Consider the following 23,679-nt stretch of genomic DNA (forward strand, 5'->3'; position numbering starts at 1 on the left):
ATAGACTAATAGTTTCAGATTCCTGTGTATTACAATGTGTGATTCAATCAAGAAAGGAGAAACATCTTTAAAGTGCAGCAAAAAGAATCTTTCTGTGAGCACGTCTTCAGTTTTTCTCACTCTTGGGAGCACTTTAGTAGGTGCTTCTGAAGGTCAATCATGGTGTTGATGGGCCTTAAATCATTTCCTGCTACACAGTTCAAAAGTCATAGCTGACCAGGATCCAGCCCAGTCTAATAGCATATTAACAGAGATATGTGTGAGTCCTTCCCAACTTATGTCAGCACAGCCTTTGGAAGCATTCCCAGAATACTTAAATATTCATTTTCTGAACACTGTTTTGATTTCTTACAGGGGATGTGAATGAGCTTACAGAACTAATTCATCATCATGTTCCAGAAGCAAAGTTAATTGAAAGTATTGGTCAGGAACTCATCTATCTTTTGCCCAGTAAAGATTTTAGACAGCGAGCTTATGCCAGTCTCTTCAGAGAATTGGAAGAAACCCTGGCTGACCTGGGACTCAGCAGTTTTGGGATTTCTGACACTCCCCTTGAAGAGGTAATGGATGCTTTGAAATATTTCTCAGTCCTTCCAGAAATCCTTTCGGGAGAACTTAAGTTCCAAAACATGGAGCCATAATAATCCCCTCAAAACCTAGCATAAACCAGTAATGTCCATTGTAACACATACAACAGATCTTTAAAGATGGGAATTCAGATATAATTCAAACCTGGATGCCCATCAGATCTGTTTATGAATGGACCATGACTTATTAGCCTCAAATGTTCCTCTCTTTTTATCTCGGTTTCTCTGCTCCCCCACACCATTTTGCTTCCCAAGCTCTTTCCTAGCGGATCTTTGATTCTGTTGTTAGCAGCTGTAGTTTGCAAATAACGCAGAGTTATTTGCAAATGTCATTTTAGAGGATGATGGCTAGCGTCTCACAAGCAGGATGACTCCAAAGGTGTTGCTAACCAAGAGATGTGCATGTCTTTGGCAGGTTTTCCTGAAGGTAACAGCAGATGCTGACCCTGGATCACAGAATGCAGGTAGGTATCCATGATATTCAATGTCTGATGCTCTTTTCTTGGGCATTCTGCATTCTGATAGCCTATCAAGAACAAGAATAATAGCTTCCAGTCCCATATGTCTTTCTTGTCATTATATAGCTGGTCAGCAAATGATGCTGATTTTGGGCTTAATCCGATATCCAAGAAGTCAATACAAGTCAGATTTCCATTTCTGCTGGATCAGATCATTAATTATATACATCAAAATCCACCTCAAGCCTATAAAGTATAAGTGGTTTTGGCATTCAGTACTCTTCTGTCTGTCAGTATGTTCACCACAGACCTGATTAACTCATCCATAGTGTTGGAAAAAGGGAATGGAATAGAGGATTAAGGCTTCAGTAGACAGCCTGCCTGGTACCAGTTGATAGAGAAGCATTGCAATGGTTGTAATGCAAAACAATGTAATTGTCAGGAATATATAGGTTTGGGGAAAATCTGCTTCCACCAGGGCTAAACCTCTAAGGAAGCTTACTCAGCAGTGAGGAACAAGTTTGAAATAGCTTCTCAGCCCCTCCTCCTAGGGAGTAATGCACATGATCACTTCAATTCCCAAAACATAGGAGGTGCTCAAGAAAATGGCTCCAGTCTCAGAAAAACCTGTGTTGAGCAGAAAGAAAAGGCTGAACAATCCCCTTTGGTGACCAATGGAGCCTCTCAAATACCTGCAGGCCGAACAGGGGATGGGAAAGAAGGCAAAGGGTCCGGGCAGTATAAGGGTTCTCAGCTTATCCATCAGCAAATCAAAGCACTGCTCATCAAACGGTTCCACCATGCTACCCGTAGCCGTAAGGACTTCCTTGCTCAGGTACTACTCATTCCTTCATCACTGTCACTGTCTTCCCTAAAGAGTCCTCAGCACTAGTGGCCACAGGGACACCTCCATCAAAAGCAAGGGTGGTGATGATGATGAGTACCAATGTCCTGGTGACGGCTGTTCCAATTAATATCCCAGCTGCTCTGCATCCCATGCTCAAGCAGATATACACACGCTATAGCCTCCCTCCCCTCTTTCTCTCTCTCTCTCTCTCTCTCTCTCTCTCTTTCTCTCTCTCTCTGCAATTTGCCTGCTCCAAAATTTTTTGCTTTGATTGAGACTGTCCCTGATGTAGTCCATAAAAACCAACACTATGGCAACTTTGGTTGCTGGTAGTGCTGGGAATGAAATGGTGATGCCTGAGAACAGAAGTAGGTCTGATCCATGTGCTACTGTTGTCACTCCTTTGTGTACATGTATTCTGAGCTTTACAGAGATGTACACAAATGTTACTGCACATTATGATGTTTTTCCTGTTCCCTGCAGATTGTTCTCCCGGCTACTTTTGTTTTGGTAGCTCTAATACTTACAGTTATTATCCCTCCCTTTGGAGAGTATCCCAGCTTAATACTACATCCTTGGATCTATGGACACCAGATTACTTTCTTCAGGTCAGAGGAATCGTTTTTTAAAGTAGATCGCCTATCCCCTTTCCTCCTTAGCATTTAGGATGTCTGGGTTACATCTGCTGCTTCGTGGGCCTGATTCCCCTCTCACTCATCCCAGAATAGTGAATTGGCATGAGTGGAGAATCCAGGCCATTGTCTTACTGCAAAAGAATGGATCTCAAATGTTTTCATATTGTGAATGGCCTATCTCCCAACCTCCATGTGCCAAATCTAGTGTTTGTATTTAAAGTGTCGCGTTCCCCTCTAGTACCTGGTCCAATTGGCGTACTAAAGCCTACAACTTCCAACAGGTTATGGAATTGTTCCTTTAGCTCCAGTGGAAGTTCTGTGCTTTGGTGCTGAGGGTTGCAGCTTCAAAATCTGCTGATGACATGTGGTGGGGGTTGTTATACTTGGTTATATGTACTGTCTGGACAATGTGAAAGAGACGATGAAAGTAAGACGATGAAAGAGACGATGAAAGTAAACTTGCTTTGATGTGAGGGGTGCTGTTGCTGCTTGGCTGTGTCCCTCCCATTTTAGTAGCTGCTGTTTTCCATTTCCTGGGCATAAGCTTTTTCATTTGTCAGTACTCAAACTCTGTTCATTACCTGCCGAACCTCTAGGTCACTTTGCAGTTTGCCTGTGACTTCCTGTGCATTTACTACCCTTTGTGCTGGCCAGAAATATGATCACAATTGAATTTACACCAAAGAAACACCTGGCAAAGATATAAAGCATGCATCGTGCAGGGTGCAGAGAAACACTTTTGTTTTTAATTTATCAGGTTTCTGGAAACCGTAAGAGTCCTGGACTGGACTGTAACCATCAGGAAGCGTCAGCACTTGAAGGCTGTAATGATTGTGACGCATTTGTACAAAGTAGTTTAACTGATCCCACAGTGGTGTGTGGAGCACAGTTTGAAAATCACTGGTAGATAGAACCTGGCACCGACAGTACACTTGTGTTATTAGACACTTTGTTGCCATAGTCAGAATTCTTTCTTTGGCCTCAGCCTATTAAAAAGAGGGGATGTGATACTTGTCCTATGATTTCTCTGTGTTTGCTGAGTTCCAGTATGACAGTTTATGCTAAGTGGGTCTGAGATGAAGATCAGCATTCACTTGTGAGTGTGATGATTCCAAGCTTACAAAGGGGAGTGTGTATTGGTATTAAGTTTGTTAAAATGGGTGCTCTGATCTCCGGAGAAAATGGCCATTGTTTTGTCCCTTAAGCCCTCTAGGAATCTTTCTAAGGTTTGGTGTACTTTATCCTATTAAAGAGACTAGATTATAGGCACCTGAAGGGACTCTGCCTAGATGAAGCTATGTGTTTACCTGTGTGATGCTGTCACCAGCTGGTTTTGTGTATTCTACTTCTGTAGTCTGACAGGTTTTTATACAGTAAATCTTGTGCAATCTCCTTAGCAATGAGCGGCCTGGCAGTGAGCAGATGATTTCCCTCACTGATGCCTTCTTGAATAAGCCAGGATTTGGAAATCGCTGCATGAAGGAAGAGCCTCTTTGGTAAGTCATTGGATATTCTCTCTTGAAGTAGAAATCATCTCTTGTAAGATATAACCAGTGGGATGCGGATACCACACTGAGAGTAATGTGGTCTAGCTTTTCACTGAAACGTGTAGGCACTGATGTTTGGAGATGACAACAAATAGTGAGAAAATAATGCAGGCAGGCTAAGTTATATATTTATGGATAGAAAACAGCAAAGGCAATTCCATGTAGAACTTCAGTCATATGCATGAAGAATTGAACATGAAAATTTCTATTTGTAGGGCAATAAAATAAAGACAGAATTTCCAGATCTCCCTTAATTCCTATTTACCATTGCCTGCCCCTCTCTGATTTTCCGTGGCCTAGAGCCTTTTCCCTCAGGCTCTACTTCACAATAGCATGTTATCCCCAGGGCTATAGCAATTACTTAAGTGGAAAAGTAACTATTAGGGAAGTAAAGTAACTGGTAATTTTTAACTGTTTGCTCTGATAAAAATGTCAGTCACACTCTGTGCCTTGGCTCTTAAATTCTTCTCCCTCTCCCACTCTTTCTGTTCTTCTCCCTACACCCCTGCATGTGTGTCCCTGTTGCCTACCCTCTTCACTGTCCTGTCTCCTGCTGCCCCACTGCCTGATTCCTTTCTCTGGATGTTCCCAGCCCATTGCTGGCTCCTGTTTCATCTCCTTTCCTCTATATAGTGTAGCAAGACTTAAAAATTAGGTCAATATAGCAGCTGTGTTTAAGAGGATCTGAAAAATCCACACCCCTGTAGCTGTGCTGACCTATCCTCTGGTGGAGACGCAGCTTGGCTAACAGAAGAATGCTTCTGTTGACCTAACTACCATCACTTGGGTAGTTCGTGTTCCTCCCCCTTCGGCTGCTGTAGGCTGCCTAGCTACGGGGCCGTGGTTAAGCTGCTATGGTCCCTATAATGTAGGTATGGCCTAAGTGAGAACAAGATGAAGCTCTAAGCATTGAGGATGGATGGGAAGGTACAGTGTGATGCGAGAGCAAGGGAGGAAGGATGGTCTCAGAGTAGAGGGCTAGGAGAAAAGGGTTAAAATCTTGGCTCTGCCACAGACTTAATATGTGCTAATGGGCAAATCACTTAACTTCACTTTTCCTCATTTCCCTGTCTGCAAAATGGGGACAATAACCTCACAGGTGTTGTGTTTGAGTGATGGGTGTTTATCAAGCACTCTGAGGTTCTCCGGTTGGGAGACACTCTTCTCATTGGTAACGACACACTGCGGGGGAGGAATGCAAAAGGAGCAAACATCTCAACTGCAGCAGTATTTTTGTATGTGTTTATGAGCTCTGGTGAGCTATGTGATGGCACTGTTAAGAGATACTGTGTTCCTCTGTACAGGGACTACCCATGCAGTAATATGTCAACTGCCTGGAGCATACCACCTATTCCTCCTAACGTAACCAACCTGTTTCTGACCCACAAATGGAGCCCTGACGACCCTTCTCCCTCCTGCAAGTGTGGCACTCGCAAGCAGCTCACTATGCTCCCGGAATGCCCCGCAGGAGCTGGAGGCCTTCCTCCCCCACAGGTACCTTGCAATGGCCACATACCCCTCTAAAGCAGCCCCAGTCAGTGGGGAGTTGGGATTATGTGATAAATAAACTATACTGCCTGTATTTGTAGGGAAGAAAGTGCTTATCAAGCAAAATATGTGTGTGTGAGAGAATCATTTAATAAACAAAACTGCTGTGTATGGAAGAGATGGGAAATACATTTTCCCCTGGTCTGAGCGTGGGTTCTGGATGATTGGATAGAGTTAGCAAGCAATTAAAGTTTCAGAGTGAATCCAGGATGGCTTGTCTCAAGCCTTGTAGACTTTTGTGGAACTTTCACATGATTTCCACTCAAACCCCAGTGAAGCACAGACTTGACTCAAACCCAGGTGGAACTTTTTGGTTTCAATGGTGTTGGGAATCCACACAAATCAAAGCTGGATAAAAGTTATTTTTCAGGTGAGATCCTGTGAACTGAAACCAACTGTGTGGTTTTTACAGACAAACACCCATTTGATGGGTTTAAGGACTGTAGCTGGTTGGTTTGCTGTAACTGGTTGGATTTTCTTTGCCTCTCAGAGAGTGCAGCGCAGCACAGAAATTCTTCAAGATCTCACCCACAGAAACATTTCGGATTTCCTGGTGAAAACTTATCCCAGTCTGATCAGAGAAAGGTAGGGGTCACTCTCGCTGAGAGGTTTCTATTTGCTTGTCACATTCCACATAGAATTTACATTTGTGATATCCTCAGTAGCAGTAATATGATATAGCACTTTATTTGCTCACAGTGAACAGACATTAACCCTCACCAGCCCTGGGAGGTAGGTAAGGATTTCTATCCTTCCTAGGTGGGATTAAACTGTACCAATATAAGCACTTGTATACCAATATAACTGCATCCACCCTAAGCAGCTTGTATTGCTTTAACTATACCTGTATGGCCAGAGAAGTACAACTTTTGTGTGTGGACAAGCCCCTAGAGCCAGATCTGGCCTTAGACTTCAAGGGTACATATACACTGTGGTGTAAGCCTTTCAAACTCAAGCTCAACTCTACCCCCGCCCCTTTCCCCTACACACACATCGTGCTAACCCAGATCCCAGGATACCATGGGGGTGGAGAGTCCAAGCTTCAGTCAAGCTGGGATCCACGGTTCAAGCCCTATAGCTTTGCAGTGTGGACTCAGCCCCACTGGACTTGTGCTCTTGACATCCACTGACTTTTTTTGTCCTCCGGACAGTCAAATTTTCCCACATTGCACCATGAACAAAGGGGCAGATTGGTCACATTTTGGGAGGGTACTAAGAAGACATGATATGGGTGGTTGGACTCGGACCCACATAATGTAGTGTAGACACTGGAGACCCAGGATTCAATGGTTCCTAACCTTGGGTTATGAATGAATGTAGATGTTTAAGCCCTAGGTTAACAAACCCAGGGTCTGCTAATGTGAGTTCTACTAACCCTGGGCTTACATTGCAGCGTAGACATAACCCAAGAGTACCTGACTCCAAGGATATGTCTACGCTGCAAAACCTGCGGTATTGAGTGTCAGAGCCTGGGTCAGCTGAGTTGTGCTTATGGGGCTCAGTCTGTGGCACTATAAAACTGCAGTGTAGATATCTGGGCTCGGGGTGAATAGCTACACTGCAATTTTTAGCCTCACAGCCTAAGCCCCATGAGCCCAACTCAGCTGACCCAGGCTCTGTCACTCAGTGCCGCAGGTTTTTTATTGCAGTGTATAGTGCCACAGACTGAGCCCCATGAGCTTGAATCTGCTGACACAGGCCAGCTGCAATTGTGCTGCAAGTCTCTTATATACCTCAAGATCTGAGTTCAGTCTGTGCTATTGTTAGGTAATAAAGCAAGTCCTCACTCACCTCTCCAACACCCGAGGTTGTGCGGAGTTGGAATATGGGCCCACAATTCTGTCAGAGACCAGACACAAATGCGTTGATCAACGGGCACACACTACCCCAAAAGCTTTAGAATAAGTGTGGCCCCTTTATTAGGGGTGGGCATCAATATTTATACACAGAAGTAAACAAAGTGATTAACAAAAGATAATGGTCATGCATAATCAATCAAGATTTTACAGGAAGAGCAAGTTTAACAAGTAAATGCATAGAGATAAAGGCTAATGGCTACTTGAGGAAGGGGGTGTCATGAGTAGTTTGCAGGTCAGTGCTTTGTTCAAAAAAGGTTCAGAAAGGATTATGCAGAGACGGCCAGTCTGGGTGTTTTTTGGCTCCAAAGTTCACCAAAAGTTTAGACCCAACATTCCTCCATTTGTAGCTTTGAGATAACTATTAATCAAAAAGCTACACCCTATTTCAAGATCTCAAGGGCCGCTTGGCAATTTCAGCCTGGGCCAATTCGAAGAGAGTAAGGCTTTTAGCTGAAGTGGGAAAAGAATAAACTGACTTACATGAGTTTATGAGGGAGGGGACACACTGAATACAGCAACACAGTATTATAAGGACTACCATGGCCCCAACAACACCCACCAAGAGGTTTTTAACCCACCCAAATCCGGGCAGCCAATTCCATAAGGCTCCCCACCAATCATAAGGTGGCTGGCCAGAGGAGTAGTTTTTAGCCATTTCCCTTAGGTGTTTGGTACGTTGAAAAGTGTCAGAGTAGGTGTCATTTACAAAAACACAGCATTCTTCATTTATGAGGGCGCAAGTTCCTCCCTGGGCTGCTAACATCATATCTAAAGCCATTCTGTTTTGCAAAGCCAACTGGCGCAGCTGGGACATTTCCCCGGCCTGGTTTTCAAATAGGGTTGCAGTTTCATTGGTCAAAGATTCTAATAGTCCCTGTAGACGGATGATAGCACCCTTCAAGCTAGTGTGACCAGCCCACCGCTGCCAGGACAAACCATCACGGAGATTAATATCTCTGTCAGTTTCACGGATGTTACGAACGTGGGGAAAATGAGGGGGGGTGAGGGAGATCCGAGAAGGCGGTGCTAGCCATGCCAAATAACATGACCCTGCCCAATCAGGGGAGAGGAAATAATAAGCCTTGGGCCCGCACACCCAGTATGTTCCATATAATGCGTTTTGGGTATTCCATTTCTCAAAGTAGGAGATAACCCACCGCCCGTTGTACCACTGTTCCCCTGGTAACGCAGAGGGGTCGTTGTGTGAACTGCAGAGGCACAATTTGGTAGTGTTGTCCTCAAAGGGCAGTGTAATACTGCTTGAGCAGTTGTAGAAGGCAATTGTGTATCCTTTAACAATTAGTTGGACACCCTCGAGCTCTGAGCAGGGCTTTTTAAAAACTGACTCTGAAAACCTGCCCCTCCATGAAAAAGTTGAAAAGGTTGGATCGGGGTGAGGGATCCACATATGGGATAAGTGGGATGCGCAAGGCTTGAAGCCAAGATTTTTACTAAAGGCGGTGCCATTAAAATATATGTTGCATTTACTTGTTCCCACAAAAGTTGACCCTTTTTCTTTAACAAAACACAGTGATCCTGTTTGATTGGTTACCCTGAGATATTTGTTAATTGGCACTTCTGTTTTGTCCCATGTAAGATTGGGTTGGACTGGATCTTTTATTCTAGTCGGTGGCATCCAAGTCATATTAGCAGTGGTTAGGGGAATGGGTGTGAAGGGGAGTCCCTGTGCTGCATTTACTGGAAATTGAGTACATACCCAGCAATCACTTCTATTTCCTAAAATACGAGTTTTAACCTCATGGGAATATCTAATAAAAGCATTATCTTCATAAGCAGAAAATAAACTGAAAAAGCATAAAAAACATACAGTTGTCAGAATAAAGGGTCCTCTCATTTTTTCCGAGTTAATTTAAGTCTAATGTCTGAGAGAGGTAAGCTGGTCCACTGGTCGAAGGCAGTGTCCTCAGTGGTGACAAGAGCTGCTGGTCCGTCACTGTGGTCCACTACGGCTGGCTTGACGTGGGAGTGGTGGATCCAAGATTTGCGTCCTTCCAGGAACACTGCAGTCTGGGTTGTCAAAAGAACCTGGTGGGGTCCAGTAAACCTTGGCTGGAGGGTGTCGTCACGAACGAACTTTTTGGCCCAGACGAAGTCCCCTGGTTGGAACGGGTGGATTTTTTCCTCCAGCGGCACGGTCTGGGAAAACTGCGAGGCTTTCCAAAGGGTACGGAGGCGAGCCTGTAGGGAGAGAAACTGACACGCAGTCATATGATCCCCTCCCAATAGTGAAACATCAGCACGTGGTAGCGCCCCGCCTTTGAAAGGGGGGTGTCCATAGAGCAGTTCAAAGGGGGATAATCCCAATGCGCGGGTTGGGCGAGTACGAAGGTGAAACAGGACCAAGGGAAGTACCTGAGGCCACTTTAATCCTGTTTCCTGACAGTATTTAGCCAATGTAAACTTAAGTTCCCTATTCATACGCTCAACTTTCCCGCTAGACTGGGGGTGGTAGGGTGTATGAAAGGAGTGTGAAATGCCCAGTCCTTGTTCTAAATGGCCAAGGACATGACCAGTAAAGTGAGGTCCGCGATCTGAGTCGAGCACAAGAGGGATGCCAAAACGGGGTACAATATCTCTAAGGAGAATCTTCGCCACTGTGGCAGCAGTACAATTAGCAGTAGGAAAAGCTTCGACCCAGGAAGTCAGAGGGCAAACCAAAACAAGGAGGTGCTTTTTTCCAAAAGCCTTTGGCATATCTGCAAAATCAATTTGAAGATGTTGAAATGGAGCAGCAGGCGGAGGTCTTCCACCCTTAATTTTGTTAAGAGGTGGAGCAGGTCCATTACGCTGACATGTGCTGCATGCTTTCACTATTGATAGGCAATAGGGTTGAATGCCTGGAGCATACCAAAAGCGAGCGATAGTGTCCACGAGGGCGTGCGTGCCGTAGTGACCCCCTTTATCATGGTGCCAGCGAACTGCCACAGGGTATGTGGAGCGAGGGAGGCAGGCTCGGCCATCTGGCATAAGCCAGGTCCCTTTGACCAGAGTGGCCCCGAGGCTTTCCCATGATTTTAGTTCAGCAGCGGGTACTGGTACGGGGTGCAGTGGAGTAAAGGAGGAGGTTGCAATAGCCAATGTGGGCATGGCTAAAGGTAAGGTGGCAGCCTTCTTGGCGGAGGCGTCAGCCAGGGCATTCCCACGGGTAACGGGGCTGCTATCTTTAGTATGGGCCCGGCAGTGAACTACAGCCAGGACGGAGGGTTTTTGGAGGGCGTCCAAAAGCTTGTGGATGAGGGGGAGGTGCTGAATGGGTTTACCGGCAGCTGTCTGGAAACCTCGAAACTTCCAGAGGTGGATATGACAATGCACAACTCCAAAAGCATATTTGCTATCAGTAAAATGGTAACGGTCTTACCAGCGGCCAACTGGCAAGCTCGGGCCAGGGCATAGAGTTCAGCGGCTTGGGCTCCCCAGTTGCCTGGCAGTGAGGCGGCCTCTTGAATGTCCCATTCAGAGGTGACAGCATAACCAGTGAAACGCTTGCCATCAACATAGAAGGAGCTTCCGTCCGAGAAGAGGATGCAATCGGGGTTGTCCAGTGGCACGTCAAACAGGTTGTCTCTTATCTGTAAGATGCTGGAAACTACTTCCACACAGTCGTGCTGGTCCTGGGGGACTGGCAGGTCAGGAAGCAAGGTAGCTGGATTAAGGGGTCCACACCTTTCAAAAATTAGGTTAGTGTCTTCTAAGAGTTCGGCCTCTAGCTGTTGCTGACGATGGGCCGAAAAGACTTGGGTTGTGCCCCTACGCAGAAGGGCTGACAAGGCATGAGAGGTCCAAACCGTGGTAAAATGACCCAGGGTTAGGCTCTTTGCCTTTGTGATCAGCAGGGCAGCTGCTGCCAGAGTCCGGGTGCAGGATGGGGTTCCCTGAGTGACAGGGTCGATTTGCTGAGAGTAAAAAGCAAGCGGGAAATGGTGGGGCCCGCTCAGCTGGGTAAGGACACCACTAGCAATTCCGCCCCTCTCGTGGACAAAAAGGTGAAAGGGTTTGCTGTAATTGGGGGGGCGGAGAGACATGGAGGAGGCCACACTGTCCTTGAGTAACTGAAAGGCTTGAATAGTGTCCGGGGACCACTGCAAAGGGTCAGGAGCAAGGTTAGCAGTGAGTCGGTGGAGCGGTTTGCTTAACTCCCCGCAGGACGGCAACCAGGGGCGACAGAAGCCAATTAATCCTAAGAAACCTCGAAGTTGTTTCTTGGTGTTCGGTAGAGGGCAGTTTTGAATAGTCTTTATGCGGGCTGGGTCCATCTGTCTTCCTTCTGGGGTTAACAGGAAGCCCAGATATCGGACCTTCTGTGAGACCCACTGAATCTTTTTAGGGTCTATCTTGTGGCCTCTGGTGTGTAGGTATAATAAAAGTGCCTTACCATCGATGCGGAGGGCAGCTTCTTCGCGATTACCTAATAGGATGTCATCTACGTATAGGACCAATGTGGACCCCTGCGGACTGGTGAAACCTTCCAAGTCGTGGCGGAGGCACTGGCTGAAAATCGTGGGGCTGTCTCTGTAGCCTTGAGGAAGTCGTTGCCAGACATAACTTTGTCCCTCCCAGGTGAAACCAAAGAGATACTGAGAGTCTGGGTGCACAGGAATGCTGAAAAAAGCTGATTTTAAGTCAATAACAGTGAACCACTCAGCATCCCAGGGGATTTGGCTGATGATAGTAGCTGGGTCAGGAACTACTGCATGAAGAGGGACCACATACTGATTAACAACTCGTAGATCCTGTACAAAGCGCCAACGAACAGGGTCTCCGTCCTTTTTAGGAGGCTTTTTGACAGGCAGTATAGGGGTGTTACAGGGAGTGCGCTGAGGGCGGACTAGCTTTTGTGCAATGAATCCCTCAATAATGGGGCGGATGCCCTCCCGGGCTTCCAGCGACAGGGGGTATTGAGGGACTGACGGGGGGGTTAAGGAAGGCTTTACCTGAATCCTTACGGGCTCTGCCGAAAGGAGCAGGCCAACATCAGTGTCAGAAATTCCCCAGAGGGTTGAAGGCAAGTCAGTGAGGTCAGGGGAGAGAGAGGGGGGTGTTTCCCAATTACCCTGAGTAGGGGCCGAATCTCCTAACACTGTCATCAATAATCCTACCCCTTCAGGAGTGCAGGTTAAAGTAGCCTCAAGCTTACAGAGTAAATCCCGGCCCATCAAAGGGATCGGACAAGCTGGGGAAAAAAGAAAACGGTGAGAAAAACATTTATCAGCATAAATAACATTCAAAGGCAAAGTGAGTCCCAGAGACTGTGGGTTGCCCTCCACCCCAGTCGCAGTTTTAACCTCAGAGGATAGCCAGGGAGAGGGGGCATGATTTAAAAGAGAGAAAGTAGCCCCAGTATCAATGAGGAAAGAGACAGGCAGTCCCTGGACTGAAAGGGTTAAACGAGGCTCTTCGCTGGGAGGAGAGAAAGTGAGAAAGGAGCCGGCTAAAGACATTAAGGAAATAAGACCATCACATTGTTTGCCTTCGCCCCCGGGGTACCGTCATTGAGGAGGCTGAGTTTGCTGCGGCTGCTGCTGTTTTCCATAGTTGATCCAGGCCTGGGGGATGGGCTGAGCTGGTGGTGCAGGGGTGTATTCCTCACTTGTGTAAGCATCTGTGGATGCAGCCAGACCTTCTGGGCGTCCCCAGGGGCATTCACGTTTAAAGTGACCAGGCTGTCCGCACTGAAAACAATTTCCTGATGGCTGGGGTCGCCAGGACCCTCTTCCCCGGGCACCCTGGAATCCCCTGCCACGGCCACGGCCTTTGCCTCGAACACCACCGTGAAAAGCTAAAGCCATCAGCTTATATTCTTCCTTTTTCTCTTTCTTTTTACTACTTTCCCTTTCTTTCTCCCAGGCAAAATCAGCTACTTCCAACACTGAAGTGACTGACTCACCTCCCCAACCAGGGCGAAACTTTAAGAAGTAATCCCTTACAGGGGGCACCGACTGATTCACAAAAAATGAAATAAGAGTAGGGTGGTCTGCTTCTCTCTCAGGATCCATCTGAGTGAACATTCGGGCCCCCTCCAATAGCCTCGACCAGAACTTTCTGGGCGGCTCATCAGATTCCTGCCGAATCTGCATGAACTTAGCCTGATTAGGCGAGCGGCGAGCCATTTCCTTGAGTCTCTCTAACAATCGCTCTCTATCTGTTCGCAGCTGAGTCAGCCTTAGCTGAGTCCAGTCTAGGGGATTCCAGCCAGCGGCCAGATCCCGCCTATCCATCCAAGTAACATTAGCTGCATTGCTATCTCCCCATGTCCTTTCTGCCATCCACAATCTACTACGTTCTTCTCCAGTCAAAACTCTACTTAACAACTGATCCACATCCGTATAAGTAGGATTATAACTTAAAAACAATCTTTCTAGAAGTTCTATGATCTTTCGGGGATTTTCCCCAAAAGACCCTGACAACTGTCCCCACTCTTTCAAATCCCATTCTAGCCATCCTTTATATTCCACAATACTAGCATGTTGCAATTGTCCATCATTGCTCATATAAGGTTGATCGTGCACCTGTAAAGGCATCTCTATAACCATACTTTTATTATTCGCAAGAGATTTGACAGAGACATCCTCTAGGCTATCCTCAGGGGGGGGGCATGCACCCTGCTGTACCTGCTTGGACCTAAGCCTAGTAACTACTCCTCCCGAGGTTGGCCCCTCCAATTCCTCCTCATCCTTCTGCACAAATTCCAATCTGGGATCCTGCAGATTCCCCTCTGCTACAAGGAGAGAGTTCCCCTGCGGAGGAGGAATAGGGGCAGGTGCAGAGGGGACCAGCTGACGAGTCAAAACACGCCGTGGTCTACACCCTTCATCGAAATAACCTGGAGGGGGTTCACTCTCGGGAGAGTACCTGACTGCCATAATTTTTAAAGATTTCCACAGCTCTGCTGCTGTGTCCCAACAAAACCAGTAACATAACTGTCCCGGATGGTCTTTTTCGATCTGGCTCTTTACTCCTCTTAAGGCAGCCTGCTCGAAAGAGCCATACGAAGGCCACCTCATCTCCGAGTCGGCCAATACCGCGGTATACCCAGTCCAATTCCTTACACATAGTGTTTACAACTTCTTCCTAGACATTCCTGTCTGTACTGGGAGTTTCCCTTCATTCCATAACTTATTTACAATCCCCAACGGACTCTCAAGAGGCACGCTAGTCCCTTGACCCATGGTGTCTGACAGGAGCCCTCCAACTGGCGTTTACCCTGCTGTCCAATACACGACCCCTCAATATTGAATTGGCTAGGAGAAATCTCCTGTGGCGCCTTGCCAATTCATATATGAGTGGTCTGACCACTGGACAGAGGTACCGCACCAGAAGGAATCCCGGACGAGCCCCCAAATTGTTAGGTAATAAAGCAAGTCCTCACTCACCTCTCCAACACCCGAGGTTGTGCGGAGTTGGAATATGGGCCCACAATTCTGTCAGAGACCAGACACAAATGCGTTGATCAACGGGCACACACTACCCCAAAAGCTTTAGAATAAGTGTGGCCCCTTTATTAGGGGTGGGCATCAATATTTATACACAGAAGTAAACAAAGTGATTAACAAAAGATAATGGTCATGCATAATCAATCAAGATTTTACAGGAAGAGCAAGTTTAACAAGTAAATGCATAGAGATAAAGGCTAATGGCTACTTGAGGAAGGGGGTGTCATGAGTAGTTTGCAGGTCAGTGCTTTGTTCAAAAAAGGTTCAGAAAGGATTATGCAGAGACGGCCAGTCTGGGTGTTTTTTGGCTCCAAAGTTCACCAAAAGTTTAGACCCAACACTACCTTTCCAATACTCACTGCACTGCTTGAAATGTTCTTGAGATTAACTATCCTAAAGTGTTGTTTTCACACTAGCACCTCCCCTCCATAGGCGACACCATGAACTCTTGTGATGTGTTGCTATAAACAATTTTGATGTTGATTCAAGATAGAACTAGAACAGCACCACTGTGTGTGACCTTACAAATCTTTTGCTTACCTCTGCTTAATTTGGAGATGCTCTGTCTCAGTTCCATCAGAGGCCTGGTCTACACTAGGGTGGGTATCGATGTAAGATACACAACTTCAGCTATAGTGTAGCTGAAGTCGAAGTATCTTATTCCGACTTACCTCCCATCCTCACGGCACAGGATCGATGTCCGCAGCTCCCCGTCGACTCTGCTACTGCTGCTGGCTCCAGTGGAGGTCCGGAGTCAACGGGGAGCGTGTTTAGGGATCGATATATTGCGTCTAGATGAGACACGATATATTGATCCCCAATAAATCGATCGCTACCCGCCGATACGGTGGGTAGTCTGGATGTACCCTCAATGTCATCAATACTCAGTATGCCTGTAGAGGCCTCAGTTCAGCAGAGCGCTTAAGTCCATGCTTAGCATTCATCTGAGCCAGAGCAAGCCATTTAGGGTACGTGTATGCAACATTTTGGAACAAGCCTCCCAGCACTTGTCAACAGACTGGGGCTAATGGAGCTCATGCTAAGTGCTCTAAAAATAGCTGAATAGACAGAGCTTTGAAGATGCAACACAAGCTGGACCTCGGGCTCTGAAGCCTGACTCCCTCCCTAGGCTTCAGAGCCTGAGATTCAGCCCCAGCCGCAGCTTCAAGAGCTGTTTTATAGGGCACTAGTGCAAGCCCTGCTAGCCTGAGTCAGTCAGCCAGGTTGAGAGGCTCACTCTTGCTTCCTCCAAAATGCTGTGTAGACATACCCTTAGTTTGATCTGAAACACTTCATAATCTCCTTTTCTGTTGCAGTTTGAAGAGTAAATACTGGGTCAATGAGCAAAGGTAGGAAACTGTTTTATCAACTACAGTGGTAAATAAACAAAGCAGTGACTTTCTGTTTAACTTTGGAACCCAGAAATGTTTCCCTGAATGGGAGAAGTGAATTGTGACAGATAGCATTGGGTAGACAAAGGGGTGGCTACAGAAACTAGTATGCTGCATGAGATAGGGATGGAGGTCATTGGAGAATTGACAGCAGCAGCATTGTATTCAACTGGAGCTGTCCTCAGCAACTGTGAAGGCCCGAGTCACACAATGAAACCAGCACCAGCTTCATTTTCTCCCAGGTCAGCTGCAATCTCATGTCTCTGACTCAAGAGTGTTCCCATGCCATTTCCTTGCTCTGACTTTTTCTCATCCTATCCACCTATTGTTTCTCTCATTAACGCCTCATGAATGCTTGAGATGCTCCCTTGCTCTAAATATTAATGAGGTGTTAAGAAAACAATAGGTAATCAGGTGTGTCAAGTATCCATGCAGTTGGGTTATGATGTTTAAGAAAGAGGAGGAGCCAGAATAGTCAAGATTGTAAATTGTTTTGATCTGTAGATTTCACAAGGTCCAAATCACTATCCTTTTTTAACTGTGTTTGTTAGAATAATCCCATCACTTTAAAATCAATATGGTTTTATCTACACTGGTAAGTGTCTGCACAGTAAAGCAGCTTTCCACGCTGTAACTGCCAAGGTGTATGCACTGCCAAGCCACAAAGAACTAAAGAGGACTTTCTGCGTGATGTTATGATGTGCTATGCAGCCAAAAAAACAAGAACTGAAGGAGTTGCAAGACAGCAAGAAGAGGGACCAAAAGGAGAATGCAGCAGGCCAGATTGAAGTCACAGAGCAGCTCTTAAACTTTATGGAGGGCTGTAGACAGGCCGCACTCAACCCTGCGGCACCTCCTGCTGGTTATCCTGGGAATTAGCTCAATCCAGCCCAGAGCGCCCTCTGCAGGCCGGAGATCCACCTTCTAGCTACTGGCCCCCATGTCCCTCCCACTACCCTGATGTCCCTTTAACTGGGTCTCCCCCTTCCAGGGGAACCCCCCACCCTACCCCACCCCACCCCACTTTGCCTCAGTATTGGCTACTGCCCAGTCTCCATCTAGCCCCTGTTCACTGGGGCAGACTACAGTATAAGCCACTCATCATCAGCAAAGGGGTTTGGATCTGCTGCCTTTGCCTACTCCTGGGCTGACCTCTGCAATCCCCAGTATCTCTTGGCCTAATGCTAGGCAGCAGCCTGGGGCTTTCCAGGCAGGAGCTCCCCAGCTCCTCTGCCTTTTCCCAGCCCTGCTCCACTCTAGGTACCTCATGTCTCACTCCCTGCAACCAGGCCCTTCTTCCTCTACAGCCAAAAGGAGACTGCCTGCTCCTGGCTTCCCTGGCCTTTTTATACAGGCCAGATGTGGCCTGATTAGGGTTTGGCCCAGCTGCAGCCTCTTCTCCAATCAGCCCAGCTTTTAGAGCTGCAGCTTTCAAGCCTTGCCAGGCTGCTTTTTAAACCCCTCAAGGCAGGAGCGAGTAACCAACCCACTACACACTTCCCCCCTTAAAACCCGCACCCCTGGGGATAGGGGGGCTTCTTGGCCTGGGCCAGCCGCCCATGTGCCTCCAGTGCCACTTGCTTCTTTTCACAGTCCTCTAACCGCTTCCACAAGCGGACCTCCTCATCGACGACAGCCGCATACTCCTTAGCGAGGTCCACTGCACTCGCTTCGGACTAATGGAGGGCCTGCTCCACAGCCTCCAGCCGTGCACGCAGGCCAGACTCCCTTGGGCCCTCTTCCCTGAAGGTCTGGGTCCCTTTGGTGGTCTGTCCCACAACCACCTGTCCATTTTGTTTCTTGGACATGTCTCCCCAGGGCCCTAGCCTCTTGCTGGGCCCTCCTGTCTGGGTCTCTCTCTCCATGACTGGCGGGGTGATGGTCTGGGTCCCAGCCTCCTGCGGGGTCCCCACAATCTCCACCTCAGCCGGTGTCACCTTCTCTGGATCCAGCGTGGCCCCTTCCGGACCTCCAGGCACCTCCATTGGCCGACCCTCAACTCTCTTGAGGGGGGCAGTGCCTCCTAATATGGCCTGGCTTCTGGCAGCCCCAGCAGGCTTCCTGCCTCCTCGCTGCCTTGGGCCTTCTCTGTCCCCTCATGGGCCTAGCCCTCCCTGGGCTGCCCTGCATCGTTTTCCCTGGGCCTGGACAGTCCCTCCAGAAGTGACCTGTCTGCCCACAGGTCCAACACGCCGGCAGCTGCCTGGGTTCCCTCACCCGGCGGACTTCATGAGGGACCTGCCGCTGCCTCTTCTCTGGGTGAGGCATCTTGCTCCCAACCCAGTAGGGACAGTCCCTCTTTACATGTCCTTGCCTTAAATAGGCATAACATGCCCGGCACTCAGCCGCGGGCCTCCTGGTCCTGGCTCTCCGCCTTTCCCATCTCAGGGCAGGAATGTAACCAACCCGCTACAAGGGCCAAGTGGACATGCTCCAGCTGCTACTAGCACTGCAAACCAAGCAGCTTCACGCCTGCCCTCTCCTGCAGCCGCTGTCGCAAAACTCTTTCCCATGGGCCTCCTAGACACTGCCAACATGTTGTTATCAGCCTCCTGGTTCCAGTTTCTGCCCGCTGCATTCCACTCCTGCCCCATCACAGTCCAGCCCTGGGCAGTCCGAGTACCCACTGCACTCAATGCCCGTCCCTCTGCAATTTAGCCATGCTGAAGTACGGTATCCACTGCACTGTACTCCAAAGAACAAGGTTGCATATGATACACAAACACATACACAAATCTTTAACTGTCCCGGGACCCCACCTGCTCCTGGGACTCTCCCTTTCCCCCATCCCCCACAGGGCTGATGTGTTTTATTGTTTCTCTCTCTCCTCCAGTTGTTGTTTTTTAATAAAAGAATTGTTTTGGTTTGAAAGCAATCTTATTCCATTAGTTGAAAGCAAACAGAGCCCTGCAAAGCAACAGGAAATTTTCTTAACCCTTCGTAGTGCATCGTCTGCACCAATCACAATCACCTACTAGCATTACAAGCACTGCACTCCTGAGCATAGCAACAAATATTAGTGGCTTTCAGGTTCAAATTGCTGCCTCAAGGCATCCCTGATCCTTATGGCCCTGTGCTGTGCCTCTCTAATAGCCCTGGTCTTTGGCTATTCAAATTCAGCTTCCAGACACTGATCCTCAGTGGCCCAGCCCTGAGTGAAGCTTTCACCCTTCCCCTCACAAATACTATGGAATGTACAGCACATGATTATAAGCATAGGAATATTGTCATCGGCAAGGTCCAGCCTCCCATATAGGCAGCTCCAGCAGGCCTTTAAACAGCCAAAAGCACAATCAACTGTCATTCTGCACTTGCTCAGCCTGTTGTTGAACCACTCCTTGCTGCTGTCAAGGCTCCCTGTGTATGGCTTCATAAGCCGTGGCATTAAGGGGTAGGCAGGGTCTCCCAGGATCACAATGGACATTTCGACTTCCCCTACAGTGATGTTCTGGTCCAGGAAGAAAGTCCCTGCTTTTAGCTTCCTGAACAGGCCAGTGTTCCGAAAGATGCATGCGTCATGCACCTTTCCAGACCAGCCTGTGTTAATGTCTGTGAAACACCCACGGTGATCCACAAGCGCCTGGAGAACCATTGAGAAATACCTCTTGCAATTAATGTATTGGGTGGCTAGGTGGTCTGGTGCCAGAACTGGAATATGCATGCCATCTATCAGCCCTCCACAGTTAGGGAAGCCCATTTATGCAAAACCATCCACAATGTCATGCACGTTGCCCAGAGTCACGGTCTTTGGGAGCAGGAGGTGATTAATGGCCATGTACACTTCCATCAACAAAAGTCCAACAGTTGACTTTCCCACTCCAAACTGGTTAGTGACCTATCAATAGCAGTCTGGAGTAGCCAGCTTTCACTGTGCAATTGCCATGCGCTTCTTCAATGACAGGGCAGCTCTCATTCTCGTGTCCTTGTGCCGCAGGGCTAGGGTGAACTCATCACACAGTCCAATGAATGTGGCTTTCCTCATCTGAAAGTTCTGCAACCACTGCTTGTCATCCCAGACATGCATCCTGGATGATGTGATCCTACCAGTCAGTGCTTGTTTCCCAAGCCCAAAAGCGGCTTCCACTGTGGTCAGCACCTCCGTGAATGCTACAAGCAATCTCGTGTCATAGCTACTATGCGTGGCTAGATCAATGTCACACTCCTCTTGCCTTTGTAGTTTAAGGAATAACTGCACTACCACTCATGATGTGTTGGTGAGAGTGAGCAGCATACTGGTCAACAGTTCGAGATCCATTCCTGCAGCCCGAAAGAGGCAGGGTGAGCAATATACAAAATGATGAAAGTTGGCGCCAAATGCAGACGGAAGCACAGGGATAGCTGGGATGCGAAGCAATGCATCATGAGACACTGGGACAGGACCCAAGATGCCCCAGAACCCCCTCTGCCTTCCCACAACTCTTAGTGGCAGAAGAGGAAGAGATGCTCTGTGGGATAGCTGCCAAGAGTGCGCCTCTCCGAATACCAATGCAAGTGCCGCAAGTGTGAACATGCTATTGCGTAGGCAGCTGACAGTGTGAACACACAACCGTTTCTCTTCAGCTCTCTCTGAGCGGCACTGTAACTGCCAGCAATTTAACTCTGTCAGTGTAGACATACTTGCAAAACCTCTAAGAGCTACATGGTTTGTTAGCGAATGGAGACTGTTTTACACATAAATTATGTATCTAAAGCAAACATTTACTAAGGCAGCTTTTAGTATTCCTGTTGATTAGCTATATGGATATATAATATAAGTGATTGATACGAGTATGCTCTTCTGCCAGGTATGGAGGAATTTCCATTGGAGGAAAACTCCCAATTCTTCATGTCACTGGAGATCAAATTGTTGATTTTTTGAGAGATCTTGGCCAAATGATGAATATAACAGGGGTAAGCAGGAATGTTTTGTCTGTTTATTAAAATACAGCAAGCAAATGTTGCAAATATGTCGCACCAAAATCCCATTCTGCTGGCTGATTTTATACTTTGTTTTCTTGACTTTTAGGGTCAAGCCTCAATATCTGTTGCTAAAGAAATGTCTAATTTCCTTAAATACATGGAAACTGAAGACAACATTAAGGTATGTGGAGAGGATAGTCTGGAAACACACTGCTGATTTGGAGCCAGATTCCAATCTGTAGAACTTTGTTGTCCATAGCTAAAAAGAGAGTTTAAATGTTATGTCTGTTATGTATGCAGTGTTGTAGCTGTGTTGGTCCTAGGATATTAGAGAGACAGGGTGGGTGAGGTAATATTTTTTATTGGACCAACTTCTGTTGCTAAGAGAGACATGCTTTCAAGCTTATACAGAATTCTTCTTTAGGTCTGTGAAACGTATTTATTCAGAGTGTCACAGCTAACTACAAAGTGGAGCAGGTTGTTTAGCATAAGTAGTTAATACATATTTCCAGGGACCATTTCTCCTTGAATGGTGCCTTGAAATACATGCTAACTATTTAAGCAAAATAACCTAGTCCCCCTTGTATTAAGCTGTGACACTCTGAGGCTATGAATATTCCACCCCCCTGAGAGACACATAAGTGCCAGCATAAGCATTAGTGTGCACAGTGCTAGTGTGTATAGCACTATGTAGCAGGAGAACTGCTCCTGCCAACATAGCTTCTGCCACTCATGGAGGTGGTTTTTTATGCTGACAGGAAAGCTCTCTTCCGTCGGCATAGAGCATCTTCACTGCGCTGCTCTGCTGCAGCACTGTAAGTGTAGACATGCCCTGAGTCAGGGGTGCTGGAATTAGGTGTGTGGCAGCGCCCCCTGGTTTTAAATGGTTTCCATCATATGCAGGGTTCAACACCTCCACTATAAAAATTGTTCCAATGCCACTGCTCTGAGTAAGTTTCCCAGATCTGAAAAAGAGCTCTGTGTAAGATCAACAGCTTGTGTGTCTCACCAACAGAAGTTGGTCCAATAAAAGATATTACCTCACCCACCTTGACTGTGTAATGTCTGTTTCTTATAAATAATTATACTGGACACACTGATGCATTCAAAGTGATGTTTAATGTAATAATTTTCTATTTTGTTTTGTTATCCTGTTGCCATTCTATACACATTTGACGAGTATCTTTCAGGTGTTAAAAAGCTGACTTTGTAAAATCCATTACCCTGTTGTTGGAAAGCTTTTTAAAAACCACTATTTTGGAATGATCTCACTAAAATACAGTGTGTGGGCTCCCCCTGCTGGGTCACTTCAGGTATCTAACAAACCCTCAGAGCTGTTCCTGCTGACATTTCCCATGGGAAAGTAAACAAAAGGCAGTCATGTGGCCTCCTGCTGCTCTGTGTTAGTAGTGCAGGCTGCTTAATACACTTCTGCTTTCTGGCTCTTATAGGTGTGGTTTAACAATAAAGGCTGGCATGCCGTGGTAAGCTTTCTCAATGTAGCCAACAATGCAGTCCTGAGAGCCAATCTGCGGCAAGGCCAAGCTCCTGAGGAATATGGGATCACTGCTATAAATCATCCTCTGAACCTCACCAAGGAGCAGCTCTCAGAAGTCATTGTGTAAGCTGCACTTGTTTCCCTGGATTCTTTCACACATTTATTTCTCTTCCTCTCCGTTCAGCCTGTTCCCACCCCTGCGTCCTCCCTGAGAGCTCAAACACCACATTGAAGCTTGAGTGGTATAGTTTAATTCAGGGCTTATGTTTTTATGTGCCATTTGCATGGGGTCCCTTTTCTTCAATTTTATCATAGTCAGAAGTTAGGTATAAAATCTCTTCTGTGTTCTTTGTCTGTGAGACTAGCTCATTACTGTTCCTTGCAGAGAGGCTCTTTCATCCCACTTACAGGCTATCTCCATTGATAACATAACTATGGGTGCAGGCATGCCTGTGCCATGCATTAGAAAAGCCAGAGTAAAGGCATCATCATTTGGCTCTTAGGTGCCCACAGTTACTTGGTGCTGTACAAGACACACAGTCAAACATGGTCTCTGGCCCAAGGAGCTCTCACACCATGGCATTTTCACAGCTGTGCATGTGCATTCCTCTTATTGGGTCTTTTATTAACCCACATTGCTGAATGTCTTTGTCTGGCTGCACCTGAGTGACAGTACTGTCTGTAGCAGTCCCTGCCTTGAGGGGAGCGAGAGTCATGTGAGTGTTCAGGGAACAGACTGATCTGTGTGTGTGTACTTGTTAGTTACAACCCTGAACTTAACGCCACAGAATATACTAACAGATTCCCAATGTTTGAATAATACTTGACTTACAAAATACCCTTGTTATGGCTGGATGTTAAAATTGCCTGTAGTTTTCAAGGATTTCCTGATGGTGTTAGCTAGTATGGGTTGTACCTGCTTGTGCTGGCTCAGAGCTCTCTAGTAGCATTGTGAATTA

The 23,679-nt window shown here is 47.0% G+C and overlaps 1 protein-coding gene across 1 annotated transcript in view; it reads left to right on the forward strand.

Moving 5' to 3' along the window:
* Positions 1–23,679, forward strand: part of ABCA4 (ATP binding cassette subfamily A member 4) — a 134,251-nt gene that overhangs the window by 87,738 nt on the left and 22,834 nt on the right. Inside the window, exons 26-36 of the mRNA XM_030573245.1 lie at positions 355–560; positions 1,003–1,051; positions 1,636–1,880; positions 2,376–2,500; positions 3,925–4,023; positions 5,379–5,568; positions 6,113–6,207; positions 16,249–16,281; positions 21,108–21,213; positions 21,329–21,403; positions 22,674–22,843. Coding sequence (XP_030429105.1) covers positions 355–560; positions 1,003–1,051; positions 1,636–1,880; positions 2,376–2,500; positions 3,925–4,023; positions 5,379–5,568; positions 6,113–6,207; positions 16,249–16,281; positions 21,108–21,213; positions 21,329–21,403; positions 22,674–22,843 — 1,393 coding nt within the window. The remainder of the gene's footprint in view (positions 1–354; positions 561–1,002; positions 1,052–1,635; positions 1,881–2,375; positions 2,501–3,924; positions 4,024–5,378; positions 5,569–6,112; positions 6,208–16,248; positions 16,282–21,107; positions 21,214–21,328; positions 21,404–22,673; positions 22,844–23,679) is intronic.

Source organism: Gopherus evgoodei, chromosome 8 (genome assembly GCF_007399415.2).
Source record: "Gopherus evgoodei ecotype Sinaloan lineage chromosome 8, rGopEvg1_v1.p, whole genome shotgun sequence".
Lineage (NCBI taxonomy): Eukaryota > Metazoa > Chordata > Testudines > Testudinidae > Gopherus > Gopherus evgoodei.